Genomic DNA, 25,567 nt, shown 5'->3' on the forward strand with positions numbered 1-25,567 from the left:
CAAAACCTTTGTAACAAGTATGCATAGGTAAGCAAAACAAATTCCTGTGTGGTTATATCCAAAAAATATATGAATCATTCTGCACTTTGGGTCCATTGACTCTTTATCAGAAAGTAGTAGGTAGCGTTCTTCATCATCAGTCCTCTGAATTGTGGTCGCTGATCACAGGCAATGTCTAGTTCTTTCTTCTTTTTTTTTAATCTTTTTATGGGGGAAGGGGGGAAAGCAGCGCAATTGGGGTTACGTGACTTGCTCAAAGTCACACAGCTAGTAAGTGTGTCATGTGTCTGAGGCCACATATGAACTCAGATCCTCCTGACTCCAGGGCAGTGCTCTACTCACTGCGCCCCCTAGCTGCCCCGTCTAGTTCTTTCAAGGAATCCTTATATATAGCACACCTTTGAACACTCTCCAGCTTAATGGTATCTTTTCCAAAATGTGGAGCCCAGCAATAACATGAAGTCTCCTTAAATACGCTCAATTAGAAGTGATTTCTTCCTCCTCTGAATATACAAATCTTTGTTCTTACCAGTCACATAGCATTGTTTTTATTATAGTTTTTTTATGCACATTCCTTCAATTACCTAATAGGCTATAATCATGATCACAGGAACCAATTCTCATTCATCTTTGTATTATTCAGGGGGCATATAGCATGTAATAGACATTAAATGACAGATTATTAAACTGACAAGTACCATACAAATGTACTCTTCTATGTCCTAAGTAAATCATAATAGGTTCAAAAGAAATCCTCATTGACATCTAAATGACCAAAAGTAAAATTTAAAAAATTTTAATAACACCATACGGCACATTCCTCTCACCTGATGGTACTGAATAAGTCTTAATAACATGGACACTGCCACCTCTTTTTGCGTCTCCAGCTCTTTTCCAGCATCTGCTTTGTTTGTTCCTCTTAATACAAAGAGATCATGAACTATGGGCTGTAGAGCTGGTATGGCTGAGAAAATAAAGACATACACATGGAGAATATATACAAGAAGTCTTTTGAAAGGCAATTTTAAAAGAATTTTCCAAGAAACAAAAAATAAATAAAACTTGACTCTACTTCACTACTTTGGTTCTAGAAAAGTCAAATGAAAGTTTCCAAATTGGCTATTTTTGCCCCTGCTTTCTGTGCCATCACAAAAAGCTGAGGATTTTCTAAACCAAGTACTACTAGTTTGATAAAGCCTTTTGAAGAGAGTATTGGAATTTTCATAGTTCCTTTAAAAAAAAATAGTACATTTAAACCCAAATCCTCTGAAAAAAATCTATAACGAAAACAACAGGCTTCTGTGTCTTTTGCATTACCTATTTGAAGTTTTAGGTGAAAAGATTAGATGCCACATAAGTTCAAATTCAACACAATAAACATAAATATGGTACCATTATGTTAAAACTATAATTATTTAAATATAATATTATATTAGATAATGGACTTTTCCAAGTGTTTGCTATATATACTATAATCAAAATGACCACACCCAAATGAAGTAAACTGTATCAAGTACTTTTCATCGAAGATGTCAAAATGTTTTCGTATTAATGATATAAAACACAATATTATGTTCTCATATAATCTTTGTTTGAAAGTAAAAAGATCCATTAAACTAACTTAAAAATGATATGCTAACTGCCTCCCCCAAGTTCAAAATAAGACAACTGCAATGACATAACTACAGTACAACTCTTAAAGAAGATAATTCCCACTTCCTTTTATATAAACTATTTCTCATGTGAATTATATTGATTTTTAAGTACATGACTCATCTCCCTGTAAGCTCTTTCAGGGTGGGGGTTTTCATGTTTGGATTGCTAGTACCTAATACAGTGCATTATACATGTAGGGATTTAATACCTATCTGCTTTTGAAGTGAATTCCCAAAGGGGAATCTCACATAAAATGTGAGTCCATGGGGAAAAAGTGTGATTTCAATTTATTTTTTAGGAACATTTTGCCTTGGACCAGCAACAAGGCCAAGCTTAAAGGTTACGCTTAATAAATCTCTGCTGGTAAGTATATGCAAAGAGTAATGCTGAAAAAGTAGATCATGACTAAGACAGACTATACCATTAAAGCATTTTTCAAGTTACCATGTGTTACAGCTTTCCTCCCACTGGCCATGATGCCATCACAGAGCTGAATGATTTTAGGAATTCCAATGATCTGCTTTGAATGATAGCGCTCATAAGACAACAATACTAAGAAGAAAAAGATGTTCGGAATAATTGCCTCTGATTCCCTAGAAACAAAAGACAGTCGTGTAGTGTTTTAAATTTAAAAAATAATCCAAAAGGAAAATACAAAATAACTTACTCTTTAAGAGAAAAATATAAATATCACTTTAGTTCATATTCACTTATTTTGGGAATTAAGTATGAAGAAAAAAGTTTCCTTCACATTTAGTAATTTATATAAACTTGTGATTGGCAATACAAAATGCTACTGAAACCCTACTACCTACAAGTTGTAATGAACATAAATAAAATACTCTCCCTGAAGATAAGTCTACCAAAAATACCTTATCTGAATAATAAAAGTAGTAAGCATTGAGAGGTAGTGAGGTAGAAGAGATAGGCAACCTCAAAATAAGAAAGCTGGATTCATATCCTGCCACACAAAGTAGCTGTGCGTCCCCTGGGCAAGTCATTAACATCTTGGTGTCTGAGCTGACAGACAATGTAAGGCTTTAGGTGGCAGAGGTGGTGTCAACCTGCTTTCCTACTGGAAGTCTTCTCAAGAGGAGTTCCTTATATCAATGAAATCAGAGTCCTAATCCTTTATCTCTATGCCTAAGGATTAATAATCATTACTGTAAGAAAAGATAGTATAGTATCTGGTTTTCCTTCCACAATTAACGTTTATTTACCAAGACAATGGCCATCCTGGGGTCAGGGAAGCTAGAGAGGCTAAACTGGTTGAACCAGTTCAAGGATCAGGTCTTGGTCAAATGTCCAGACCTATTGATCTGCATAATTTGCATATGTTAATGAGGGAAGGTAGGGAAATAAAGAATGCAGATTAATCCTAACTCAGACAAGGAAGATAGAACTAATTAACTTCACTTTTGCTTCTGTATCCTTACTATCCTACCTATATAAACTGTATAACTTAAGAAATGTATGTAGAAAAGTAAAGAATGTAAACTAACCCTAACTCAAACAGGGGTGGAGGAAGTGGTTACCCTCACTCCTGCTTCTGTATCAGTGTGAGTGTTCCTAGTGAGCACTGCACCTGCTCTCTCTCTCTAGAAGCATAATAAATTCCTTCCTCTGCCCACTCTGTTCCCGAGTTCTTTGGGTGAAAATGGGCAAATCACACGGATCTTCCCAAGGTTTTGCTACCAGGAAAGCAATGAGCTGTGGAAGCACATCTCAGGGTTACTCCCTGACCCTGCCTTGGGGAGTCCTGTGGTCCCCACAGCAGTGTTAAGGGACTGCTGTCCTAAGGGGCCATCACTTGGACCTTCCTTAGGGTCTAGCCCTGCCTAGGAAGCCCTGTAATCCCCACAGATTAAGTGGGTCTACCACTTGGTCTTTCTCAAAGAGTCTTGTGGTCTGCACAGCTTTCCTTAGGGGTTATCACTTGGGTCTTTCTCAGGATCCAACCCTAGGGAGTCCCGTGATCCCCACAACTGTACTAAGGGGCCATCATGTGGTTCTTCCTCAGGGTCTGACACTGCCTAGGGAGGTCCTGTCATCCCACAGACTAAGGGACCATTATGTGGTTCTTCCTCAGGGTTTGGCCCTGCCCAGGAAACCCTGTGATCCCCACAACCACATGTCTTACAATTACTACTATCAGTAAAATGAAATGTTTCCCCTTCAATAGAGATAAGCTTCAGAAAAAGTTCTTTTTCTGAAGACAAAAGCCCATGAAAATGAGCACTCACAAATAATGTACCTTGGAATCTGTTGGTCTAATTATGTGCTTGGAAATGTGAAAGAAAAACTGACAACATATGTAATTACAATATGCACAACTTCTTCCAAATAAGCCCAAGATCAGTTCTTTTGAACACAAAAGCATGACAGGGAAAAAATTTTCTAATTATACAACAAAATGGTAAATTACTAATTGCCTTTTTAATGAAATTGCCAATCCAAAAATATTTAATAGGAATAAAAGATATTTGCATAGTGCTTTAGACATCAGTACATAGGAATTAAATCTGAAATCTCAAAATCTTTTATTACCTAAACTGGCCCACTTCAATGTATTCAAACTGCTTTAACACGAATCCAATAAACACCTATGGACACAAAGATAAAGGGTTAAACATCAAGCAATAATATTATACTATAACTTATGTAGTTAGAAAATGAACCATTTGAACTTTTTTCTACATATTTATGTAATTTCATTTAGCAAAATAGCTTTTTTGAATGTAGAACTGCTTGCAGATATACTTCAGACTTAAAACTGATCCTTAGAGTTGATTATGTTTTAGAAAATATTTGAATTAAATAAGTTAACAAAGAATGTGTGGTTAAAGATTAATAGATTAAAAAATAAATTCTATAATATATGATGAATGATGGTGGCTTCTTAAAGACTATGCTAGCAGAATGACAAGCTCTGGGAGAGCAGAATGGCACAACTGTGAGTCTGGTGCAGGCAGCTGCTTTGGTCTCGGTGCTACGGTGGATGCAATGGAAAAAAAGAAAGCACAAGAGTTCAAACAGTTTTATAATATATTGTAATACTCTGAAGTAGAATGAGTTCCCAAAGAGATTAAAAGCAATTCAAGAAAATAAAAGCCACTATCAGAAAGATTAAAAGTAATTGGGAAGTGGGTTCCCTGGGGCAATGAGAGTTCCCTAACGAAGTCCTAAAGGCTTCCTTTATATTCTTCTGGCCCAAAAGGCCCACAAATGGGTCCCAGCTGAATCTCCATAGGAGGAAATTTAACCCCAACTGCTCCAGGTCAGGACAAATTCTTCTTTCACAATAAATGATGAAGAAACAAAGGATGTTATGGGAAAATATTGTGCCCAATTATATGTTAATAAAAATGTCAACTTAATTGAAACGGACAAATACTTGGGAAAATATAAAATACCCAGATGAACAGAACAAAAATTAAGATTTTAAATAACCCAATATTAGAAAAGGAAATTGAATAAGTCATAAATAAACTTCCAAAGATAAAAGAAAAAAACAATTTTTTTTTAAAATTTAATAGATGAATTTGAAAGTAAATCCTAACATTATAAAATTATTTAGCTCCCATTGAGAGACTAGGAAGAGAATGATTATGATTGCCTACAATGTGCTAGACACTGTGCTAAGAGCTTCACAAATACTATTCCTTTTTTTTCATTTCTTTTTAATTTAATATTTTATTTTTCCCCAGTTTCATGTAAAATCGATTTTTAAAATTTTGAGTTCCAAATTCTCTCCTTTCCTCCCTACACCTCTCTCCCCAATTGAGAAGGTAAGTAATTTGACATAGGTTATACATATGTAGTCATGCAAAACATTTCCATAATAATAATGTTGTGAAAGAAAACATAGACAAAAAACTCAAGAAAAATAAAGTAAAAAAAAATGTATGCTTCGATCTGTATTCAGACACCATCAGTTCCTTCTCTGGGGAGAGATAGCATTTTTCATCATAAGGCCTCCAGAGTCATCTTGGATAGTTGTATTGCTGAGAATAACTAAGGCATTCACAGCTGATCATTTTACAATATCGCTATTACTTTGTACACAGCACATTTCATCTTGCATCAGCCCATGCAAGGCTTTCCAGGTTTTTCTGAGAGCATCCTATTCATCATTTCTTATAGTACAATAGTATTCCATCATAACCACATACCACAACTTGTTCAGTCATTCTCCAATTGATGGGCATTCCCTCAATTTCTAATTCTCTGTCCCCAGAAAAGAGGTGCTATAAATATATTTGCACATTATCTCTTTTGGGATAGACATAGTAATGGTATTGCTAGGTCAAAGGATTTGCATGGTTTTTTAGCCCTTTGGCATAGTTCCAAATAGCTCTACATGATGGTTCAATCAGTTCACAACTACACCAACAATGCATTAAGGTCTCATTTTCCCCAGACTCCTTCCAACATGCCATTTACCTTTTCTGTCCTATTAGCCAATCTAATAGGTACGAAGTAGTACCTCAGAATTGTTTTAATTTGCATTTCTCCAATCAATAGTGAGTTAATTTTTTTCACATGGTTATAGATAGTTCTAATTATCTGAAAACTGATCATATCTTAAGACCATTTATCAATTGGGGAATGGACTTATTTTTATATACTTGACACAATTCTCTATATGTTTGATAAATGAGGCCTTTATCAGAGAAACTTGCTTCAAAATTTTTTCAGTTACTATTGCTAACTATATTTCCCTCCATCCTAGGCCCCCCTCATTTATTCTATTCTCTCTCTCATTTCACCCTGTCCCTCATCAAAAGTGTTTTGCTTCTGACTAGCCCATTCCCCAATCTGCCCTCCCTTTTATCCCCCGCCCCCTTATCACCTTTCCACTTTCTACTTTCCAGTAGGGTAGGTTAAATTTCTATACCCAATTGATTGTGTGTTATTACCTCTTTGAGCCAATTTCAATGAGAGTAAAGTTTCACTCACTCCCACTAACCTCTCATCTCTTCCCCTCCACTGTAAAAGCTTTTTCTTACCTCTTTAATACGAGATCATTTACTCCATTCTACCTCTTCCTTTCTCTTTCTCCCAGTACATTCTTCTCTCATCCCTTAATTTTTTTAGATATCATCCCTTCATAATAAAGTCTCACTTATGCCCTTTGTTTCCAAATACCCTAATAATGAGAAAGGTCTTATGAGTTACAAATGTCGTCTTCCCATGTAGGAATGTAAAATGTTCAAACTTAATAATTCCCTTATTGATTTCCCTTTATTGTTTACCTTTTTATGCTTCTCTTGAGTCTTCCATCTGAAAGTCAAATTTTCTATTCTTTTCAACGAGAATGCTTGAAAGTCCTTATCTCACTGAATGTCTATTTTTTTCCCTTGAAGGATTATACTCAGTTTTGCTGGGCAGGTAATTCTTGTTTGTAATTCTAGCTCCTTTGCCCTCTGGAATATCATATTCTAAGCCCTCTGATCCTTTATGTAGAAGCTGCTAAATCTTGTGTTACACTGACTATGACTCCACAATACTTGAATTATTTCTTTCTGGCTGCTTGCAATAGTTTCTCCTTGACCTGGGAACTCTGAGATTTGACTATAATATTCCTGGGAGTTTTCATTTTGGGATCTCTTTCGGGAAGTGATTGGTGGATTCTTTAAATTTCTATTTTACCCTCTAGTTCTAGAATATCAGGACAGTTTTCCTTGATAATTTCTTGAAAGATGATGTCTAGGCTCTTTTTTTGATCATGGCTTTCAGGTAGTCCAATAATTTTAAATTATCTCTCCTGGATCTATTTTCCAGGTCAGTGGTTTTTCCAATGAGATATTTCACATTGTCTTCTATTTTTTCATTCCTTTGGTTGTGTTTTACTGTTTCTTGATTTCTCATAAAGTGATTAGCTTTCATTTGCTCCATTCCAATTTTTAAGGAATTATTTTTTTCAGCGAGCTTTTGAACTTCCTTTTCCATTTGGCCAATTCTGCTTTTTAAGGCATTCTTCTCACTGACTTTGTGGACCGCTTTTACCATTTGACTTAGTCTGTTTTTTAAGGTGTTAATTATCTTCAGAATTTTTTGTGTCTCCTTCAGCAAGGTGTTGATTTGTTTTTCATGATTTTCTTGCATCATTCTCATTTTTCTTCCTAATCTTTCCTCTACCTCACTTACTTGATTTTCAAATTCCTTTTTGAACTCTTCCATGGCCTAAGACCAATTCATATTTTTCTTGGAAGCTTTGGATGTAGGAGCTCTGACTTTGTTGTCTTCTTCTGAGGCTGTGTTTTGATCTTCCTTGTCACCATAATAACTTTCTATAGTCAGAGGTTTTTTTCCATCGTTTGCTCATTTTCCCAGTGTATTACTTGACTTTTAACTGTTTGTTAAAGTAGGACTCTGCTTCCACGGTGGAGGGTGCACTGTCCCAAGCTTCAGGAGTTTTGTGCAGCTATTTTCAGAAATATTTCCAGGGACGGGTGTTATGATCTAGGGAGAGGTATTTACTACTCTTGGCCTGTGATATGGTTTGTGAGGGAACACAAGCACCCTTTTTTGCCCTGGATCTGTGAGGAGGGTCCCCCCTCCACTGTGGCCACAAGCTCTGCTATGCTAATGCAGACTGCTACCCAGGGCTGCGACTGGGAGCAAAGCAACAGAGTTCTGCCACAGTGCTAGTAAAAATGCCCCTGTAATCTCCTTCTGACCAGCTGTTTGATCCCCATACCATCTGCGGGCTGAGAGCTCTGGAAGCAGCTGCTGCTGCTGTTGATTTAGTCCTTGCCAAAGCCTGCACTTGGTTTGCTGTGGCTGGGCTGGGCTAGCATGGCCTGTGGTGGACTGCACTCCACTCTCATCCAGGTGTGACAGACTTTTCCTGCTGACCTTCTAAGTTGTCTTTGGCGTCTATGGGGTGAAAAGTCTAGAAACCACCACTGCTGGCAGTGATTCAGTCACCCCAAAGGCCTGCTCTGGGTTTCCTGGAGCCCAGACTGCACTAGTGCAGCCAGTACTGTATTGCACTCCTCTCTCACCCTGGTGCAACAGACCTTTCCTGCCAACCTTCCAAACTGTCTTAGGCTGGAAATTTGTTTCACTCCATCTTTTTGGGGACTCTGTTGTTGTTATAGAATTTGTTTAAAGTCATTTTTTAAAGGTATTTGGAAGGGTTTGGGGAAGAGCTCATGCAAGTCCCTGCCTTTACTCTGCCATCTTGGGTCCCAAAAATATTTTTTCATTAATCCTCATAACAACCCTAGAAAGTAGCTGCAACTGCTATCCCCATTTGATAGTTGGGGAAACTGAGGCACACAGAATTTAAGTGATTTGTCTAAGGTCACATTGCTAGTAAATGTCTAAGCCCATATTTGAATTCTTGTCTTTCTGGCTCCGGACCCAGCGCTCCTTCCACTGTGTCTCACGGCTGTCTCTGATATTAAATAAACTCCTTGCAAAAGTAAAAAAGAAGAGATCCTACCAAATTCCTTCCATTACATAAATATCATCTTGATACCCAAACTACGGAGCAAAGAAGCAGAGAAAGAAAATGATAAACTGACATCTCTAATGAATATCAATAAAAAAATTTTAACTATTATCTAGACACTTCAAAAATGTTATACATTATGATAAGATCAGATTTAAATCAGAAATGCAAAGACTCAATTATTAGGAACAATGTTGGGAAAACTATAAACATAATACACCATACTAATAACAAGACAAATCACATGATTATATCAATGATGGAGAAAAGGTTTCTGACATAATACAAGAACTATTCTGTCCTACTTCTACCAAAAATATTAAAAATAAATAGACCGTTCCTTAATACGGTCAATAGCATCTAGCTAAAGCCAAGAAACAGCATGTAATGGAGATAACTAGATAAAAACCTTTCCAAAAAGATCAAAATAAAGAAATGATGTCCATTATCACCATTACTATTTGATACAGAATAGCAAGAAGAGAGAAAAAACAAAAATTTCATTTCAAATAATTACAGAATGTATAACATATGTGGGAGTCTAGCTACCAAGAAAACACAACAGCTATAGAAAGACAACTACAAAGCGGGAATACTGAACTAAATAATGGGGAAAATAGTTATTGCTCATGGGAGTAGAACAAGTTAATATTACAAAAATGACCATACTACATACATTAATTTACTCCTTCAATGCCACACTAAATGCCAAAAGATTACTCTGCAGAACTACGGAAAATGGTAAAAATCATATAGAAACAGAAAAGGTCAGGAATCTAATGGTAAATAAAAAGGAAAAAAACAAAAGGGGCCTAGCAGTACCAGACCTCAAGTTACACTATAAAGCAGTAATTCTCAAAACAATTTGTTACAGGTTTAAAAATACAGAGATTGATTAGTGAAGTAGAGTAGCTATGCAGCATAAAGAATAATATGTATCTCCTGCCTTAGTAATAATTAAACACAGACACTGCAGCTACTAGAATAAAGATTCACTACGTGAGAAAAACTTCTTGGAAAACTGAACAGCCATATGGGATTAAATTTTGACCAAAAATTCACATCTTATACTATAGATGGATACATGACCTACATAAATATAAAATGTCACATCTAAAACAAATTCTAGAAACAAGAAAATAAATTACCTGGCAAACTTAAGAAAAGAACAAAAGTTTATGACATAGAATTTTAAAAGTTTTTGCACGAACAAACACAAGATTAAAAGGGAAAGAATTAACTGGGGGAAAATCTGTAAAATATTTCTCTGAAAAAAGTCTCATGTCCAAAACATATAAGGAATTGATTCAAATTTAGATGAATAAGAGCCACTGTCTCTTGATATATGGTCTATGAATATAAACAGGCAGTTCTTAAGGAGAAGAAATCCACCTACTCTATAGACATGTGAAAAAATTCTCCAAATTGTTATATATTACAGGATTGCAAATTAAAGCAATTCTGAGATTCTACTTCACACTCATCAAAGTACTAAAGATGACAAAAACAGAAAATGATAAATGTTGAAGGCGTTGTAGGAAAACAGACAAAATGATGTACTGCAGGTGGACCTGTGAATGGATACAAGCATTCTAAAAAGCAATTTAGATTTATACACAAAAAATCATTAAACACTGAATTATTTAACTATACAATTGAAAAGCCCAGGCCAAAAAAAGATCAAAGAAAACAGGTAAAGATGCAATATGTAAAAAATATTTACAGCACATCTTTTTAAAAATTTTAATTTATTTTTAGTTCTGATTTCTCTCTCTCATCTCCCCCTTCACTACTCTTGAAGAAGTTTGAAGTAAGAAGTCAAGAAAACAAAACTCATTACAATACAGAGAGTCAAGCAAAAAAGATTACCACATTACCCAAGTCCAAAAGTGTGTGTGTGTGCACATATGCACGCGCACACTTGATCGGGAGGTGGATAGAATACTTCACCATACGCCCTTTAAAACTGTGGTTGGTTCATTCTGTTGATTAGAGTTCCTAAGTCTTTCAGAGTTTCAAGTTTTTAAAGCATTGTTGTATGTTCCTCCTTCTACTCACTTCACTTTGCATCACTTCATATGAGTCTTTTCAGGTTTTTCTAAAACCATCTCCTTCACCATTTCTTACTATACAATAACACTCCATACAATACATAATGCCATAATTTGTTTTCCAATTCCCCAACAGAGGAGATCGCTTAAGTTTCAAATTCTTTGCCACCAGGAAAAGAACTTCGATAAATGTTTTTTTGTATATATGGATCCTTTTCCTCCTCCTTTGATCTCTCTGGGTTATAATCTTAGTGGCAGTATCACCCAGATCAAAGGGTATAAACAGTTCAATAGTTTTCAAGAATAGTTCCATATAGCATTCCAGAGTTGCTGAACCACGTCATAGTTCCACTATAAGAACTATGCTCAATACGAGGACCACCCATGATTCACAGACAAATGATGAAACATTCTGTCCACTTGCTGATAGATTTAGGATAAGATATATAAGATATATATATATATAAGATATATGTATTTTTGTATGCAGTCACAGAAGAAATCTGTTTCGCTTGACTATGCCTATTCTTTAAAAAGAATGTTTTGGGAGCAGAGCCAAGATGGCAGCTGGAAAGCAGGGACTTGCATGAGCTCCCACCCAAGTCCCTCCAAAAACCTATAAAAAATGGCTCTGAACAAATTCTAGAACTGCAGAACCCACGAAGTAGCAGAGGGAAGCTGTGCTCCTGCCCAGGACAGCCTGGATGGTCGCGGGGAAAGGTCTATCGCATGGGGCTGGGGAGTACAGGGGAACAGAGCCCAGCATGGGCTGCGCAGACCAACCAGAACAGGAGCCGGGTGGAACAGGCCCTAGCGCCCTAAATCAGTGAGTAGTGGCAGTTACCAGACTTCTCAACCCACAAACGCCAAAGACAACAGAGAAGGTTAGTGGGAAAAGCTGAAGGGGACAGAGTGAAAGGAGTTGGCAGTTCAGCCACTGCCCCTGGGGGCAACGGTGTGGTGCAGCTACAGAACTACAGCTGCAGTTGCTTCTGACCCCAAGCCCACCTGGTGGGGGGAATTAAGTGGCGGATCAGAGCAGGAGTGCAGAGCCAGTTTAGATCTGAGTCGCGGTCCGGTTTGGCAGTTCTTGGGGGAGGAGGAGCACTGGGGTGGCAGAGCTTGCTGGGTAGAAATAGCTCTGAAAACAACAGTGCAGCCCCTCAAGCTTGGGACAAAGCATTCTATACTCTACAAGCAGTCATATCCCAATGAAAAACTCAAGGGTCAAGTAGTTGGCTGGGAACATGGCCAGGCAGTGAAAATGGACTCAGATTCAGACTCAGACTTTGGAATCTTTCTTTGGTGACAAAGGAGACCAAAACATACAGCCAGAAGAAGTCAACAAAGTCAAAGAGCCTACAACAAAAGCCTCCAAGAAAAACGTGAACTGGTCTCGGGCCATGAAAGAGCTCAAAAAGGATTTGGAAAAGCAAGTTAGAGAAGTAGAGGAAAAATTGGGAAGAGAAATGAGAGTGATACGAGAAAACCATGAAAAACAAGTCAAGGACTGGCTAAAGGAGACCTCAAAAAATACTGAAGAAAATAATACCTTAAAAAATAGACTAACTCAAATGGCAAAAGAGCTCCAAAAAGCCAATGAGGAGAAAAATGCCTTGGAAAAGGAGGTCCAAAAGACCACTGAAGAAAATACTACCTTAAAAATTAGATTGGAGCAAGTGGAAGCTAGTGACTTTAGGAAAAATCAAGATATTATAAAACAGAACCAAAGGAATGAAAAAATGGAAGACAATATCTCATTGGAAAAACCACGGACCTGGAAAATAGATCCAGGAGAGATAATTTAAAAATTATTGGACTACCTGAAAGCCATAATCAAAAAAGAGTCTAGATATCATCTTTCAAGAAATTATCAAGGAGAACTACCCTCACATTCTAGTACCAGAGGGTGAAATAGAAATTGAAAGACTCCACAGATCACCTCCTGAAAAAGATCCCAAAAAGAAAACTCCTAGGAATATTGTCACCAAATTCCAGAGCTCCCAGATCAAGGAGATAATACTGCAAGCAGCCAGAGAGAAACAATTTGAGTATTGTGGAAACACAATCAGGGTAACATAAGATCTAGCAGCTTCTACATTAAGGGACTGAAGGGCTTGGAATATGATATTCTGGAGGTCAAAGAAGCTAGGATTAAAACCAAGAGTCACCTACCCAGCAAAACTGAGTATCATGCTCCAAGGCAAAATATGAATTTTCAATAAAATAGAGGACTTTCAAGCTTTCTCAGTGAAAAGACCAGAGCTGAATAGAAAATTTGACTTTCAAAAACAAGAATCAAGAGAAGCATGAAAAAGTAATCAAGAAAGAGAAATCATAAGGGACTTACTAAAGTTGAACAGTTTTGTTTACATTTCTACATGGAAAGATGATGTGTATTATTCATGAGACCTCAGTATTAGGATAGCTGAAGGGAATATATATACATACATACATACATACATACATACATACATACATACATATATACAAATATACATATATACATATACACACACACATATATATACACACACATACACACATACATAAATATATATATGTGTATATATAACGTGTGTGTGTGTGTGTATGTGTATATATATATATATGGACAGAGGGCACAGGGTGATTTGCATATGAAGGGATGATATCTAAAAAAATAAAATCAAATTAAAGGATGAGAGAGAAATATACTGAGAGAGGGAGAAAGGAAGAGATAGAATGGGGTAAATTATCTCACATAAAAGTGGCAAGAAAAAGCAGTTCTGTAGGAAAGGAAGAAGGGGCAGGTGAGGGGGAATGACTGAATCTTGCTCTCATTGGATTTGACCTGAGGAGGGAATAACATACACACTCAATTGGGTATCTTACCCCACTGGAAAGAAAGAGGAAGGAGATAAAAAAGAGGGGACAATAGAAGGGAGGGCAGATAGGTGGAGGAGGTAATCAAAAACAAAAATTCAAAAAGGGACAGGGTCAAGGGAGAAAATTGAATAAAGGGGAATAGGATAGGAAGGAGCAAAATATAGTTAGTCTTTCACAACATGAGTATTGTGGAAGGGTTTTACATAATGATACATGTGTGATCCATGTTGAATTGCTTGCCTTCCTAGGAAGGGTGGGTGGGGAGGGAAGAGCGGAAAGAATTTAGAACTCAAAGATTTAAAAACAGATGTTCAAAAAAAAAAGTTTTTGCATGTAACTAGGAAATAAGATATGCAGGCAATGGGGCATAGAAATCTATCTTGCCCTACAAGAAAGTAAGGGAAAAGGGGGGAGTGGGGTGACAGAAGGGAGGGCTGACTGGGGAACAGGACAACCAGAATATATGCCATCTTGGAGTGGGGGGGAGGGTAGAAATGGGGAGAAAATTTGTAATTCAAACTCTTGTGAAAATCAATGCTGAAAACTAAAAATAATAAATGCCAAATAAATAAATGGAAATGACAAATGATAATCTGTTAAAAAAAAAAGAATGTTTTTCTTTTTTCCACAGATATGGAATTGTCCAAGCAATTTCAAATAAGATCATTCTATTATTAGTTTTATTTAATTTTTTTACTTTGTTACATAAGCCTTCTCACAGAGTGAGGGTAATCTGTAAATATCTCTAATATAAAGCAAAACACATCAATAAAAATTTTTAAAAGGAATATTGTTCAATAAATTCAAAGATGACAGCTGCTATGGTAAGGACTCATGACTTAATACTCTTAATTTCCAAATCTGTAGGTCTTTCCTCAATCCTAACACTTCTTGAACTATGTGCTACATTTGCCACTACTGACTACCTTTTCCTCCTGAATACTTACTCTCTCCTCCCTAGGTTTTCATGACACTCTATTCTTGTGATTCTTCTACCTGTCTTCCCCTTCTTTCTCATTAGGCCCATCATCCCTATGCCATCCCCTAACGGTAAGCACTTCCCAAAGTTCTGCCCTAGGCCCTCTTCACTTTTTCTTCAATATGCTCTCATTTGATAATCTCATCAGCTCCAATGGGTTTTAACTATTAGATGACTTCCAGATCTATATATACCAATCCAGTCATTCCCTAGATTTAGTCCATGTCAACAACTGTGTGTTTGACATTTCCAACTGGATGTCCCTAAGATATCCTAAATTAAGCATGTGCAACTGAACTCATCATCTTTCTCCTTAATGTTTTTCTTAAGAAGTAAGCTCCACAAAGGCAGGGACTGGTCTTAACTTTATAACTCCTGCAGTGTCTAGCACAGTGCTCCACATTTAGTAGGTACTTAACAAACATTTATTAAATGAAAGAATTAGTATACTCATTTGGTACTTGAGGAAGAAACCTTTGGATTTTAAAAAATTATAACTAAAGCCAATAGGAAAAATCTTGATCTGATCTTGCAAATACATCCCAAAATTTAATAGAATTTATTTGAAGCTTACAATGAAAACATTCAACAATATTTATAAGTCCTAACTTTGAAGATAAAAAAAGTTAGAAGCAGGCAAATAAAAGTTATCTGAAGCTAGTTACAACAAATTATTAAAGGGTGCAATCAATGAAGTATAAATTACATTTCTTCCTAAGACAGCTTTAGTGTTTCAAAAAAATAATTTTTATTGAATTATAAATAGATAGAAAGTGAAGACCCTTAGAATATAAAAGTGACCAACCTGATCAGAATCCAGAAGACAGTAGTTAACTCGTAATTGAACCAGTTGTGCCAGTAAGTCTAGAACCTGTCTCTGCAATTGCACAGATGTTGTTGTGGTGTATTGTTTTAAAGCCTTGATGACAAGAGGCTCAAATAAACGAATGTGATTGTGAATAGCATTCTAGTTTAAAAAAGAAAAAAGAAAGCATTATTTATACTGGACCCTTCAAATGAAAACAATGACAGGCACATCTAAATCTCTCTAAGTTCAAAAGCATTTTTCCTTTGAATACAATGTAAGGAAAGAGAAAAAGTATTAAGTGCTTAGAATGAATAGATGAATGGATAGATGAATCGATGTATAAAAGAACTCATGCATGAATGAAAAGCATTGATTAAGCATGTTTTATGTTCCCAGCACTGTGCTAAGTGCTGGAGCTACAGGTAGAAAAAATCAAAACTGTCCTTGTCCTCAGGAAGCTCACTTAATAATTAGGTGAGTCAACACATAAAAGGGAGTTTCAGCTGCAGAGAAGATGAAAAGAAAGGTGATATAGTATACAGCAGAAAAAGCTGGCCATCAAGACAGATGGCCTTGTGAACGTTGTGGACATTAGAGAGCACTGCAAATGGTGCCTGACAAATGACTGGTGAAAAGTGGTTGGTGGGACCAAGGATCAGGGTAATAAATAATAACAACAACTACCACCACCAAAATAACAGTGGACATTTATATAATTCCTGAAGATTTGCCAAGTACTTGACAAATATTATCTCATTTGATTTTCACAATGACGCTGGGAAGTAAATGCTATTACTATCTTCATTTTTACAAATGAAAAAACTAAGACAGACAGAGGAGTTCCATAACTAGTAAGGGTCTGAGGCCAAATCTGAACTCAAGTCTTATGACTCCAAGGGCAGAGCTCCAGTCACTGCTCCACCTACCTACCTAGAGTACAGTGGAGTTATCTGAGACAGAAGAGCATGGGGGCCAAAGACTTTCAGTATCCAGAGTACAGTATGCATCTGGTTCTTATTGGAACAATGATAGTCTCAGGCAAGGTAGGTGAGGGGTTCCTCAAGGCCTAGACTTGCTGATCCAATTAGGAGTCTCAGTATTAAGAAGCCCCACTACTTACTCATGTGCCATTTAAAAAACAGTATTATGTACTTACCTTGTCTGCACGGTGTTTTGTCACACTTGTAAGGTTGGTTTTCAACTGTGTAGACACTTTTTGGAGCACATCAAACCACCTGTTTAAAAAAAAATTTAAACAAAGAAACACTTTCAAAAGGAAGTTAAACTCATCAAGCAATATATTAAAAGCCCATACTTGCAGAGACAATTCAGACGTATAGATAATTTCCACAAACATTCAGAAAAATAAGACATCTGAGGATTACCATTATAGAGATGAGGAAACAAGGTGATGCTACTAAAAAATGACCAAGCTGGTGTTCACATTTAGGACCTCTGATCCATAGTCAGTGCTCCTTCTCTACTCCATACTACTTCCTTCCCCACACACCAATTTTGGGTTCAACATCACAGTGATGGGATTTTATTTGTTAAATCCAGACTTGTGGTTTCATTGGTATAGGAAATTCCCAGTGTGGAATCTCCCCCTTTTCCCCTCCTCAACATAAATCAGCCCCTACTCTGCAACTTACAGTCTTAGAGAGTTTATGTAATTTTGTTCACTTGTTTCAGTCTTGTCCGACTCTTTGTAATCCCATTTGGGGTTTTCTTGGCCATTTCCTTCTGCAGCTCATTGTAAAGAAGGGGAAACTAAGGCAAGCAGGGTTAAGTGATCTGTCCAAGTTCACATAGTTACCAAGTGTCCGAGGCCAAATTAACTCAGGGGGATGAGTCTTCCTGACTCCAGGTTCCACAATCTATCCATTATGCCCCTTTAAGTAATGTACCCAAAATCAAAGAGTAAGTTTCTATCAGAGGGGAGACTTAAAACAAGTTTTCCTGCCTACAAGGTCAGCTATCCACTACAACATCCTGCCATCCACACTTTTATTATAATCATTAAAAATATTATGATTTCTTAAACTGTGAGTTATAAAATTTGTATCTGACAGAATTCAGTTCCAGATCTCCTAACTCCTACTTCAATGCACCAAACCACTGAAAAGAACAAAAATACATCATTTTTGACAAAATACCCCAATTGAATTATGAGCTCCTTGTGGGCAGGGTATCTCTTATACCGTCTTGTAAACCCAGAACTTAGTACAGTGCCTGACACATAGTAGTAGCTTAATAAATGTTTAATGGCTGACATAATTTGATTTGCTTTTCAAGTCTATATTGAATTCCAAGGCAAAATTGGTCAATTAAAATATAATAGGAAATATGCTATGGATTATACTAAAACGCAAATCACATGAATGTCCTAGTCTAGTCTTATTTTAGTGATTTTGCTGATTATAAAATACATCTAAAAATTCATCATCCACACCATCCCAATAAATAAAAAGACAGGACCAGTGGAGCGGTGAAATTAATGAAGTTGGTGTCACAAGATCGGACTCAGATACTAGCCCTGTGACTAGTCATTTGACCATAGCAAGTAAGTGAACATCTCAGGGGAGTTTTTTCCCTCATCTTCTAGAAATGGAGATAATATTTCCAACGCTACTTCTTCACAAGGTTATTGTGAGGAAAACTATTTGTAAGCTATAACTCACTACAAAGAGACAGGAGACAAAGGAGACAGAATGCTGGCCTTAGACACAAAAGGACTAGGGCAAATATAGCCCCTCTGACACATACTAGCTATGTGCCTCTGAGAAGTTTAATGTCTCAATATATGCAGACAGCTCTCTAATTGTCAGTTTCAGTCCACTTGCCAATATGCACTGGAGAGATAGTAGCATAATCAGGAGTCCCAACATGAATGAATCACAGGCCTGGATCAAATGTTCTATATAAATGTTAGCTGCTATTATGATTATATAATGATTATGGATTTCTTTTAATATATCTCTTGTGCAAAAGGCACTGGTGTTAAGACACTAGGTACATAAAAAGGCATCATAAATGAATGGGAAGAGAATGTTCCTTCAAATGCCTCTATATACTAGTTTAATGTTATATTACATGGAATGTTGTACTTCTATCTTGATTTATTTATCAGAAATATGCAACCAGTATAATATCACACATCACATAAAAATAAGGGAAAATATTAGACACTGGAAACTGAAAACTTCACGTAATTTCAATATGTTGGAACAGCTTTCTTATAACTTTGATTAATATCAAAGGCATACGATAAGTACTTAAATATTATTATTTGCTCTTCCACGATCTTGCCAGTTTAATAAAGAACATGACTACAGCCCTACTCTACAAACTCTCTGTGGCATGGAAAGGATTCTTGAGCCTTTGATAACAAAGCCCAAACTATGGTTGGTTCTAACAAACTGGAAAGGCTTTCAGACACCTATTAGAATAGAAAGGACAACAAAAATGGCAGATGTTTGGACAGGGTGAGGCACTGGGGAAAGTGATGGGAAGAGAAGTATATTAATGAACTGCTGGTACAGCACTAAATTGGGCCAACCATTCTAGATAACAATTTGCAATTATACCCTAGAAGTCATTAAATTGTAGAAGTCCTTGATCCTGTCTTACCACTAGCTAGCATATAGTACAAGGACATGTAAGACAGAGGTAAAGATCCTATTTATACAAAAAAAACTTTTTAGCAGCATTTCTTATAGAAGCAAAGAATGGAAATAAAGAGTATGCCCACGGATTTTACTATATGAATATAACAGAATATTACTTTACCATAATAAACAACGAATATCAAGAATTCTAAGAAACTTGAGAAGATTTATATGAACTGATGTAGTGGAAAGTAAGCAGAAGAGGAAAAAATGGTATGCGGATCATAATAACGGAAACAACCACAATAACATAAGAGAAAAATATGTAAGGGCTTTGGAATTTTGATGAATGCAGTGTCCAATCATGATTTCAGAAGGCTGCTGGTAAACTCCAAGTGTAGGATAAAGCATATATTTTCAGACATGGACAATGTGTCAGTTTGTTTTGTTTGACTATACTTAATTGATGGGGTGAAGGTTCTATTTGGGAGAGAAGGCAGTCATTAGGAAATGACAATGACATAAAAAGAGAGAATAAAAGCATATTTTTAAAAAAGACTTGTGACACAAATCATCTGAAGATCAGTCTAAATTTGAAAAGCTTTTTAGCAAAGAGTTGGCCAAAATCTGATGAAAATTTTTAGCCAAAGTAACTCAAAAAGACCATGAAACCAATGCAATTTCCATCAATGAAGAAGAACCTTCACAAATAAAATCACAGATTACTGAAATATGGCAATAACTGTACAGAAGACACAAAATGTACTTGGAATCAGAAGATCAAGTCTCAATTCTAACACTTACTAGCTATGTGACCTTAAGAAATTTACCTCATCTTTAAGTTTCCCATACTGGAAAAATAGGAATAAAGATACTTGCTCTACTTACCTTGAAGGATGAGCCTTCTCCCCTCCAGCCTCCCCCCAAAAATCTAAGTTATTATGCTATTATTCTTATAGTTTATTGTGAAAAAATTGTTGTTACCCAGAAGTGTCATGTTCTTGTTCTGCCTGGACCATATTCCTCAAACTAGCATCAGCCAAGGCCTGTGTAAAGTGCGTGTATGGTGCCATGAAGCAGTAATGATAAAGGCCAGGACGCAAGCTAGAAGAACCCAAACGCTGGGCTTTTCCTTGAGATTTGCTGGGTTTAGAAGATAAGCCATCATACTGTGATGCCAGATTTGTCCCAAACAGAGTCTTCAACAACTAAAGGAAAATAACAGAAACCACAATTAATACTTTGTGTGATATCCTCCATCTTGACACCTTAAAGTCCCTCTCCCCATTCCAAAAGTATGTAAATCATCCCCAAAGGATCATTTACCTAGTTATTATGTCTCTTTTATAAAAGGTCCAACTAAAAAATGGCTTACTCAAACTTGGAATTGAGCAGTACAATTCTAAAGGGTAGACTTCACTTTCACCTGAAATCTAAATGTAAATGTAAGGGCTCATTCTTTCAAATAAAATTTTTTTATCAGGCTCCAGCGCAGCCTTACTTTACCCTGCAGTGTGAGGGTCACAGAGGAAGTGTGTAGAGCATCTATTCTTAGCCCAAACCAGCTATGTTGACTTTCTTAGGGACCTCTAAACATTGAATAACCAGTAAGCATTTATTAGGTGTCTCCTATTACTAGAAACACAAAGACAAAAGCAAAACAATCTATGGCTTCAACAAGCTTATAGTCTATTGGGGAGACAACATTTAAAAATAGAAATAAAAGAGATACAAGGTGGTTTTAGGAGGGAAGGCATTAGCAAAGTAGGTGTTTCGTTAACCTCTAAATGAAAGAATCTCACACACAGTGTCTTTATTCAGCTTCAGTTAACCTTTGATCAATCTCCTTGAAGAGGCCTTAGGATTATATGCCTTTAAAAAGGTATAACACAGTCAATCCATACTAAACAAAATTCACATCTGACATTTAGCTGTCTACCCCAGCCATCTCTGTGACAACTGCTCTGCAGCTATACCCTTCAGATCACTGGACTTCCAAAGTTCATGGCCAGGAGAAATTAATCCACTCAAACTGTTGAGAATTCCTGCCCTGGGAAAAGGCTGTTCTGACTGATGAGTAAAGGCAAACTCATTTATCCTACTCTATTTAGCCAGTCCTAGACCAGACCACACTTTACATCTTATCCAAACCAGCTTCATTTCCACCATATACACATCCCACCCAGAATCCTCCTTCCTGTCCCCAAACATAAACATTTCAAATCCTGCTCTGGTCCTATTCCACTAATAGAAACTGGTTTTAAGCCCAAGCTTTTCAGCCAAAAGCTATTGGGGAATCATATCCTTTGTACCCACCTGACAACCAATCCCCTCATGTGGTCCCATTGCCAAACACAGAACTAAAAGCAATTAAACTACAAGCCTGTTGATAAAATACTGGGGCAACACAGACTAAACTGTCTTGGACATAATGGGGTGGGATGAAGAACAGAGAGTTGCAGTTCTTTTAAGTCTCCTAAAACTAACAGTAACCAGAAGACTGATGGCAAAGAGAAGCCCAAAAGTGTGTCAGAAAAAGAAAGGGTGGGGATAAAAATAGATGAAAAGAAGAGATATTAAAAAAAAGAATGAGAAGAAAAAGAAGGATAAACACTAAAAAGAATATAGGGAAAAGAGAAGGAAAGTGTTAAACTAAGCAAGACCAATTCATTAACTCTCTTATTTGTTAAATAGTTGTGCAAAGATCAAGACCAAAATTGTCTTGTTGCAATATTTACTCATTAATTCTACTTCTATAGTTTGATGCTGAGCAAAATAAGTCTAATTTACCTTCCATTTGAAGTGAAAATACCTAAGATACTAAAGCACATATACCCTAAGTCTTCTGTGTACCAAGCTAAATGTTACTACTTCATTCAACCAATCTTCATATAGCATAATCTCAAGGTCCTTTGCCACTCTGGAAGCTTTCAAGCTCATCAATGTCCTTCTAAAATGTGGCAAATAGAACTGAACATGATATGGTCTGATCATGACAAAGGAAAAAGGGAGACTATCACTTCCCTTGTTATGGACATGGTATCTCCTTGAATGAAGTCTAATGATCACATTAGCTTTTCTGGCTACCACATCCAAATGCTGATTCATAATGAGTATTGTCTTGAAATCCACCAGAGTTTTTTCACACAAACTGTTTTCCAATCATTCTTTTCCCATCTTATAATCACAGCATTGCTTTTTTGAAATATAGTGTAGGGTTCACTTTTAAATCTCATTTTATTAGATCCAGAACAATTATCCAGTCTGCCATAATGTGTTAGGATCCTGACTCAGTCATACAATGAACTATGTATCCCTTCTAGCTTGGTGTCATCTGAATATTTGAAAAGTATATAATCCAAATCAGGATGACTAAAGAACAGCAAAACTGTTGGGAAGCAGTGTGGCTTGGGCACTGGTCTTGAACTTAAGAAGAACTGGGTATAACCTTAACCAAGGCACTTAAACTTTGTAATTCAGTTTCTTCATCTATAAAATGAGGGTAGGGTGTTGAGGGTAGGTGTTTTTTTTTGGGGTGGGGGGAACCAGAGCAATTAGGGTTAAGTGCCTTGCCCAAGATCACACAGCCAGTACATGTATCAAGTGTCTGAGGCCACATTTGAACTCAGGTCCTCCGGACTCCAGGGCCAGTACTCTACTCACTGTGCCACCTAACTGCCTAAGAGTAGGTATTTTTATCCAGTCTTCCAAATATCTAAATCTGTGGACACCTGTGATGTTTTAGATCTGAGTTTAACCTCTGAGTGTGACCTTGTTTATGTGTTCATATTCTAACAGAGTTTACAGATGTCTGGGGACTTAGGCAATGTTAGGGATATCAAGTTCATAGGTTTTCTCACTTGAAGACCAATTGGCTTTGCTGTGTTCCATACCAATGACCTATATAAATCATCGCCATTATGAGTCAGCTGCCTCTAAAACACAGGCCATTGGTCTCAGATTTGAGACTAATTCCATAACGAAAATTCAAATATTAAGAGCCTATGTACAAGGACTTGTACTGGATATATAAAGATGAAAAACAACACGATTCTTACTCAACAAGCTTACAGCCTAATATACATATGTAAGTATGATGCAAACAAGGAAGAAAAGAGGAGCAAAAGAAAATCCAGGCAGTATTTCCTAAGCAATTCATAAACGGTAGGATATACTGTAGGCACATTGTGGGAAGTTTTTAGGAGGTATAATAATGAGAACTGCCAGAAATAAGATGAAAAGGATATACAACAGGAAAAATAATCAATAAGGGGATTCAGGTAAACTGCCATTTTAACTTGAGAAGGTCATGGGAGAAAGAGGAAAAGATGATACTGGACTTAATGGTTCAGACGACAGGAAGGAGTGTTAAGGCCAAAAACACTGATGGTCGCTGGAAAAACAACTATAATGAGGAGAGGAAGAGAGAGAAAAGGGAGAAAAAGAGAGAAAAGAAAGGAGAAAGCAGGGAGGAAAAGAGATGAAGGGGAAAGTGGAGGAGAAGGAAGATACCATGAATGCCTACCAGTAACTGGCAAAGGCTTATTATGATTATTAGAGTATAGACAATGAGGATACAAATGAATGTCATATACCTCCAATCACAGAGAAAAAGAATGTGAAATGGGTGACTATTAAAGCTTAAGAAAGCAGCTTGGAGTGAATGAGTCAATAGCAGTAATTAAATATCACTAGCTATTCAAACAACACCTGTCCTTGGAACAAGAGGTAACCACTACTAAGGCCACAAGCTTTCAGTGGGCTTGGTCCTATGTGAATTATAATAGTTAACATTTTTATAGAGCGTTAAGGATTGCAAATTGCTTCACATAAATTATCCCTTCTGATTTTCACAACAAACCACAAAAGAAACTGAAACTCAGAAAGATTGTATGATTGGCCCAGGGTCATAGAGTTATTGACTGTCCAGGGCAGGATGTGGCCTAGGTTCTTCCAAGTCCAGCCCTCTAACCACTACATCAAGTAGCATCTTAATCATGTGCCTAACAGCAGAAAATTCCCTCTTACAAACTTTAATTGTATAACTTCACACAGCAAAATTCAGAACCCAAGCAGCACAGTTGTCAAACAATCATCAATCCAACAGTAATGGAGGTAGAAGGCCAAGGAGAAATGCTGGGGTGAGAAAAAGCATATACTTATTTCCTCACCTGTTGAACACAAACAGTAGCCATTGTAGGTTCTCTATTGAAACAGGATTTCAGGTATCCCAAGATTTCTTCAACACACTACATACCCAAAAAAAAAAGCATCAGATGTTATAAATAATGACTATTATCTGCTGTTACAATACTCAGGAATCAAGGAAATAATATTTGCATCAATCTTATTGGCAAGTATCACAGGCAGGCTATTAGTCTCACGTCTCCTGCTGGACTGAGTAGAGTCTAATGAACAATAAGTTTCAAATATGAAATGTCAATAGTATATTAAATGTAGAAAAATATGAAATAAATACTTCCACACACTAAAAAGATTAACAGTAAACTATAGAAACACCTTGTGTATAGTTAAGTTTTTATATATCGGTTGACTGAATGCTGACAATGCTTTGATTTTAACACTCAGATGACTTCACCATTAATTTGGTTATGTTATTTTTCCAATATGTTTTTTGACCACTTGAGAAAACCAAAAATGGAAGTATGTAAAGGTAACTCCAAGGATTTTGTCATAACCTAATATACTTGAACTAATTTTCGTAACTGTTGATTTTGCCTACTCACCTCAATCCACCACACCCAATCCTAATCAAAAACTCAAAGCTGTTACACTTAATTTTTAATGCAATTTTATGAACCTAAAAGTTAAATATTCTTTTATCTTAAAAATCCATGATCTGACTATCCACAGATACTATCTGAACAATTGTGACCAATTAAAGACTCCCTTTTTAGGAGTACATTTGTGAGTTATAAATTCAAACAAGAGTTTTTCTAATTACAAGTGGTCCCACAAATAAACCTAGTACTATTAAAACTAGTCTATTTTAAATTCTTAATCTTGCCCCTGTCTATGTGACCCTGAACAAGTTGCTTAACCTCTCAATTCCTAGGCAACACTCTAAGACTGTGTACAGAAGGTGGCAACCTGCACTCCTGGAGGAAGTACCAT

General features: G+C 36.7%; 1 protein-coding gene across 2 annotated transcripts in view; it reads right to left on the minus strand.

Annotated features, from left to right (window-relative positions):
• The window catches only part of HTT (huntingtin), a 220,064-nt gene that overhangs the window by 102,500 nt on the left and 91,997 nt on the right, over nucleotides 1-25,567 (minus strand). For both annotated transcript variants that reach the window (XM_036762807.1, XM_036762808.1), the window contains 7 exons: nucleotides 24,604-24,681; nucleotides 20,417-20,640; nucleotides 16,981-17,059; nucleotides 15,822-15,983; nucleotides 4,204-4,259; nucleotides 2,101-2,249; nucleotides 828-964 (listed from right to left, as the gene is read on the minus strand). In XM_036762807.1, the coding sequence (XP_036618702.1) occupies nucleotides 828-964; nucleotides 2,101-2,249; nucleotides 4,204-4,259; nucleotides 15,822-15,983; nucleotides 16,981-17,059; nucleotides 20,417-20,640; nucleotides 24,604-24,681 (885 nt within the window). The remainder of the gene's footprint in view (nucleotides 1-827; nucleotides 965-2,100; nucleotides 2,250-4,203; nucleotides 4,260-15,821; nucleotides 15,984-16,980; nucleotides 17,060-20,416; nucleotides 20,641-24,603; nucleotides 24,682-25,567) is intronic.

Source organism: Trichosurus vulpecula, chromosome 6, assembly GCF_011100635.1.
Source record: "Trichosurus vulpecula isolate mTriVul1 chromosome 6, mTriVul1.pri, whole genome shotgun sequence".
NCBI lineage: Eukaryota > Metazoa > Chordata > Mammalia > Diprotodontia > Phalangeridae > Trichosurus > Trichosurus vulpecula.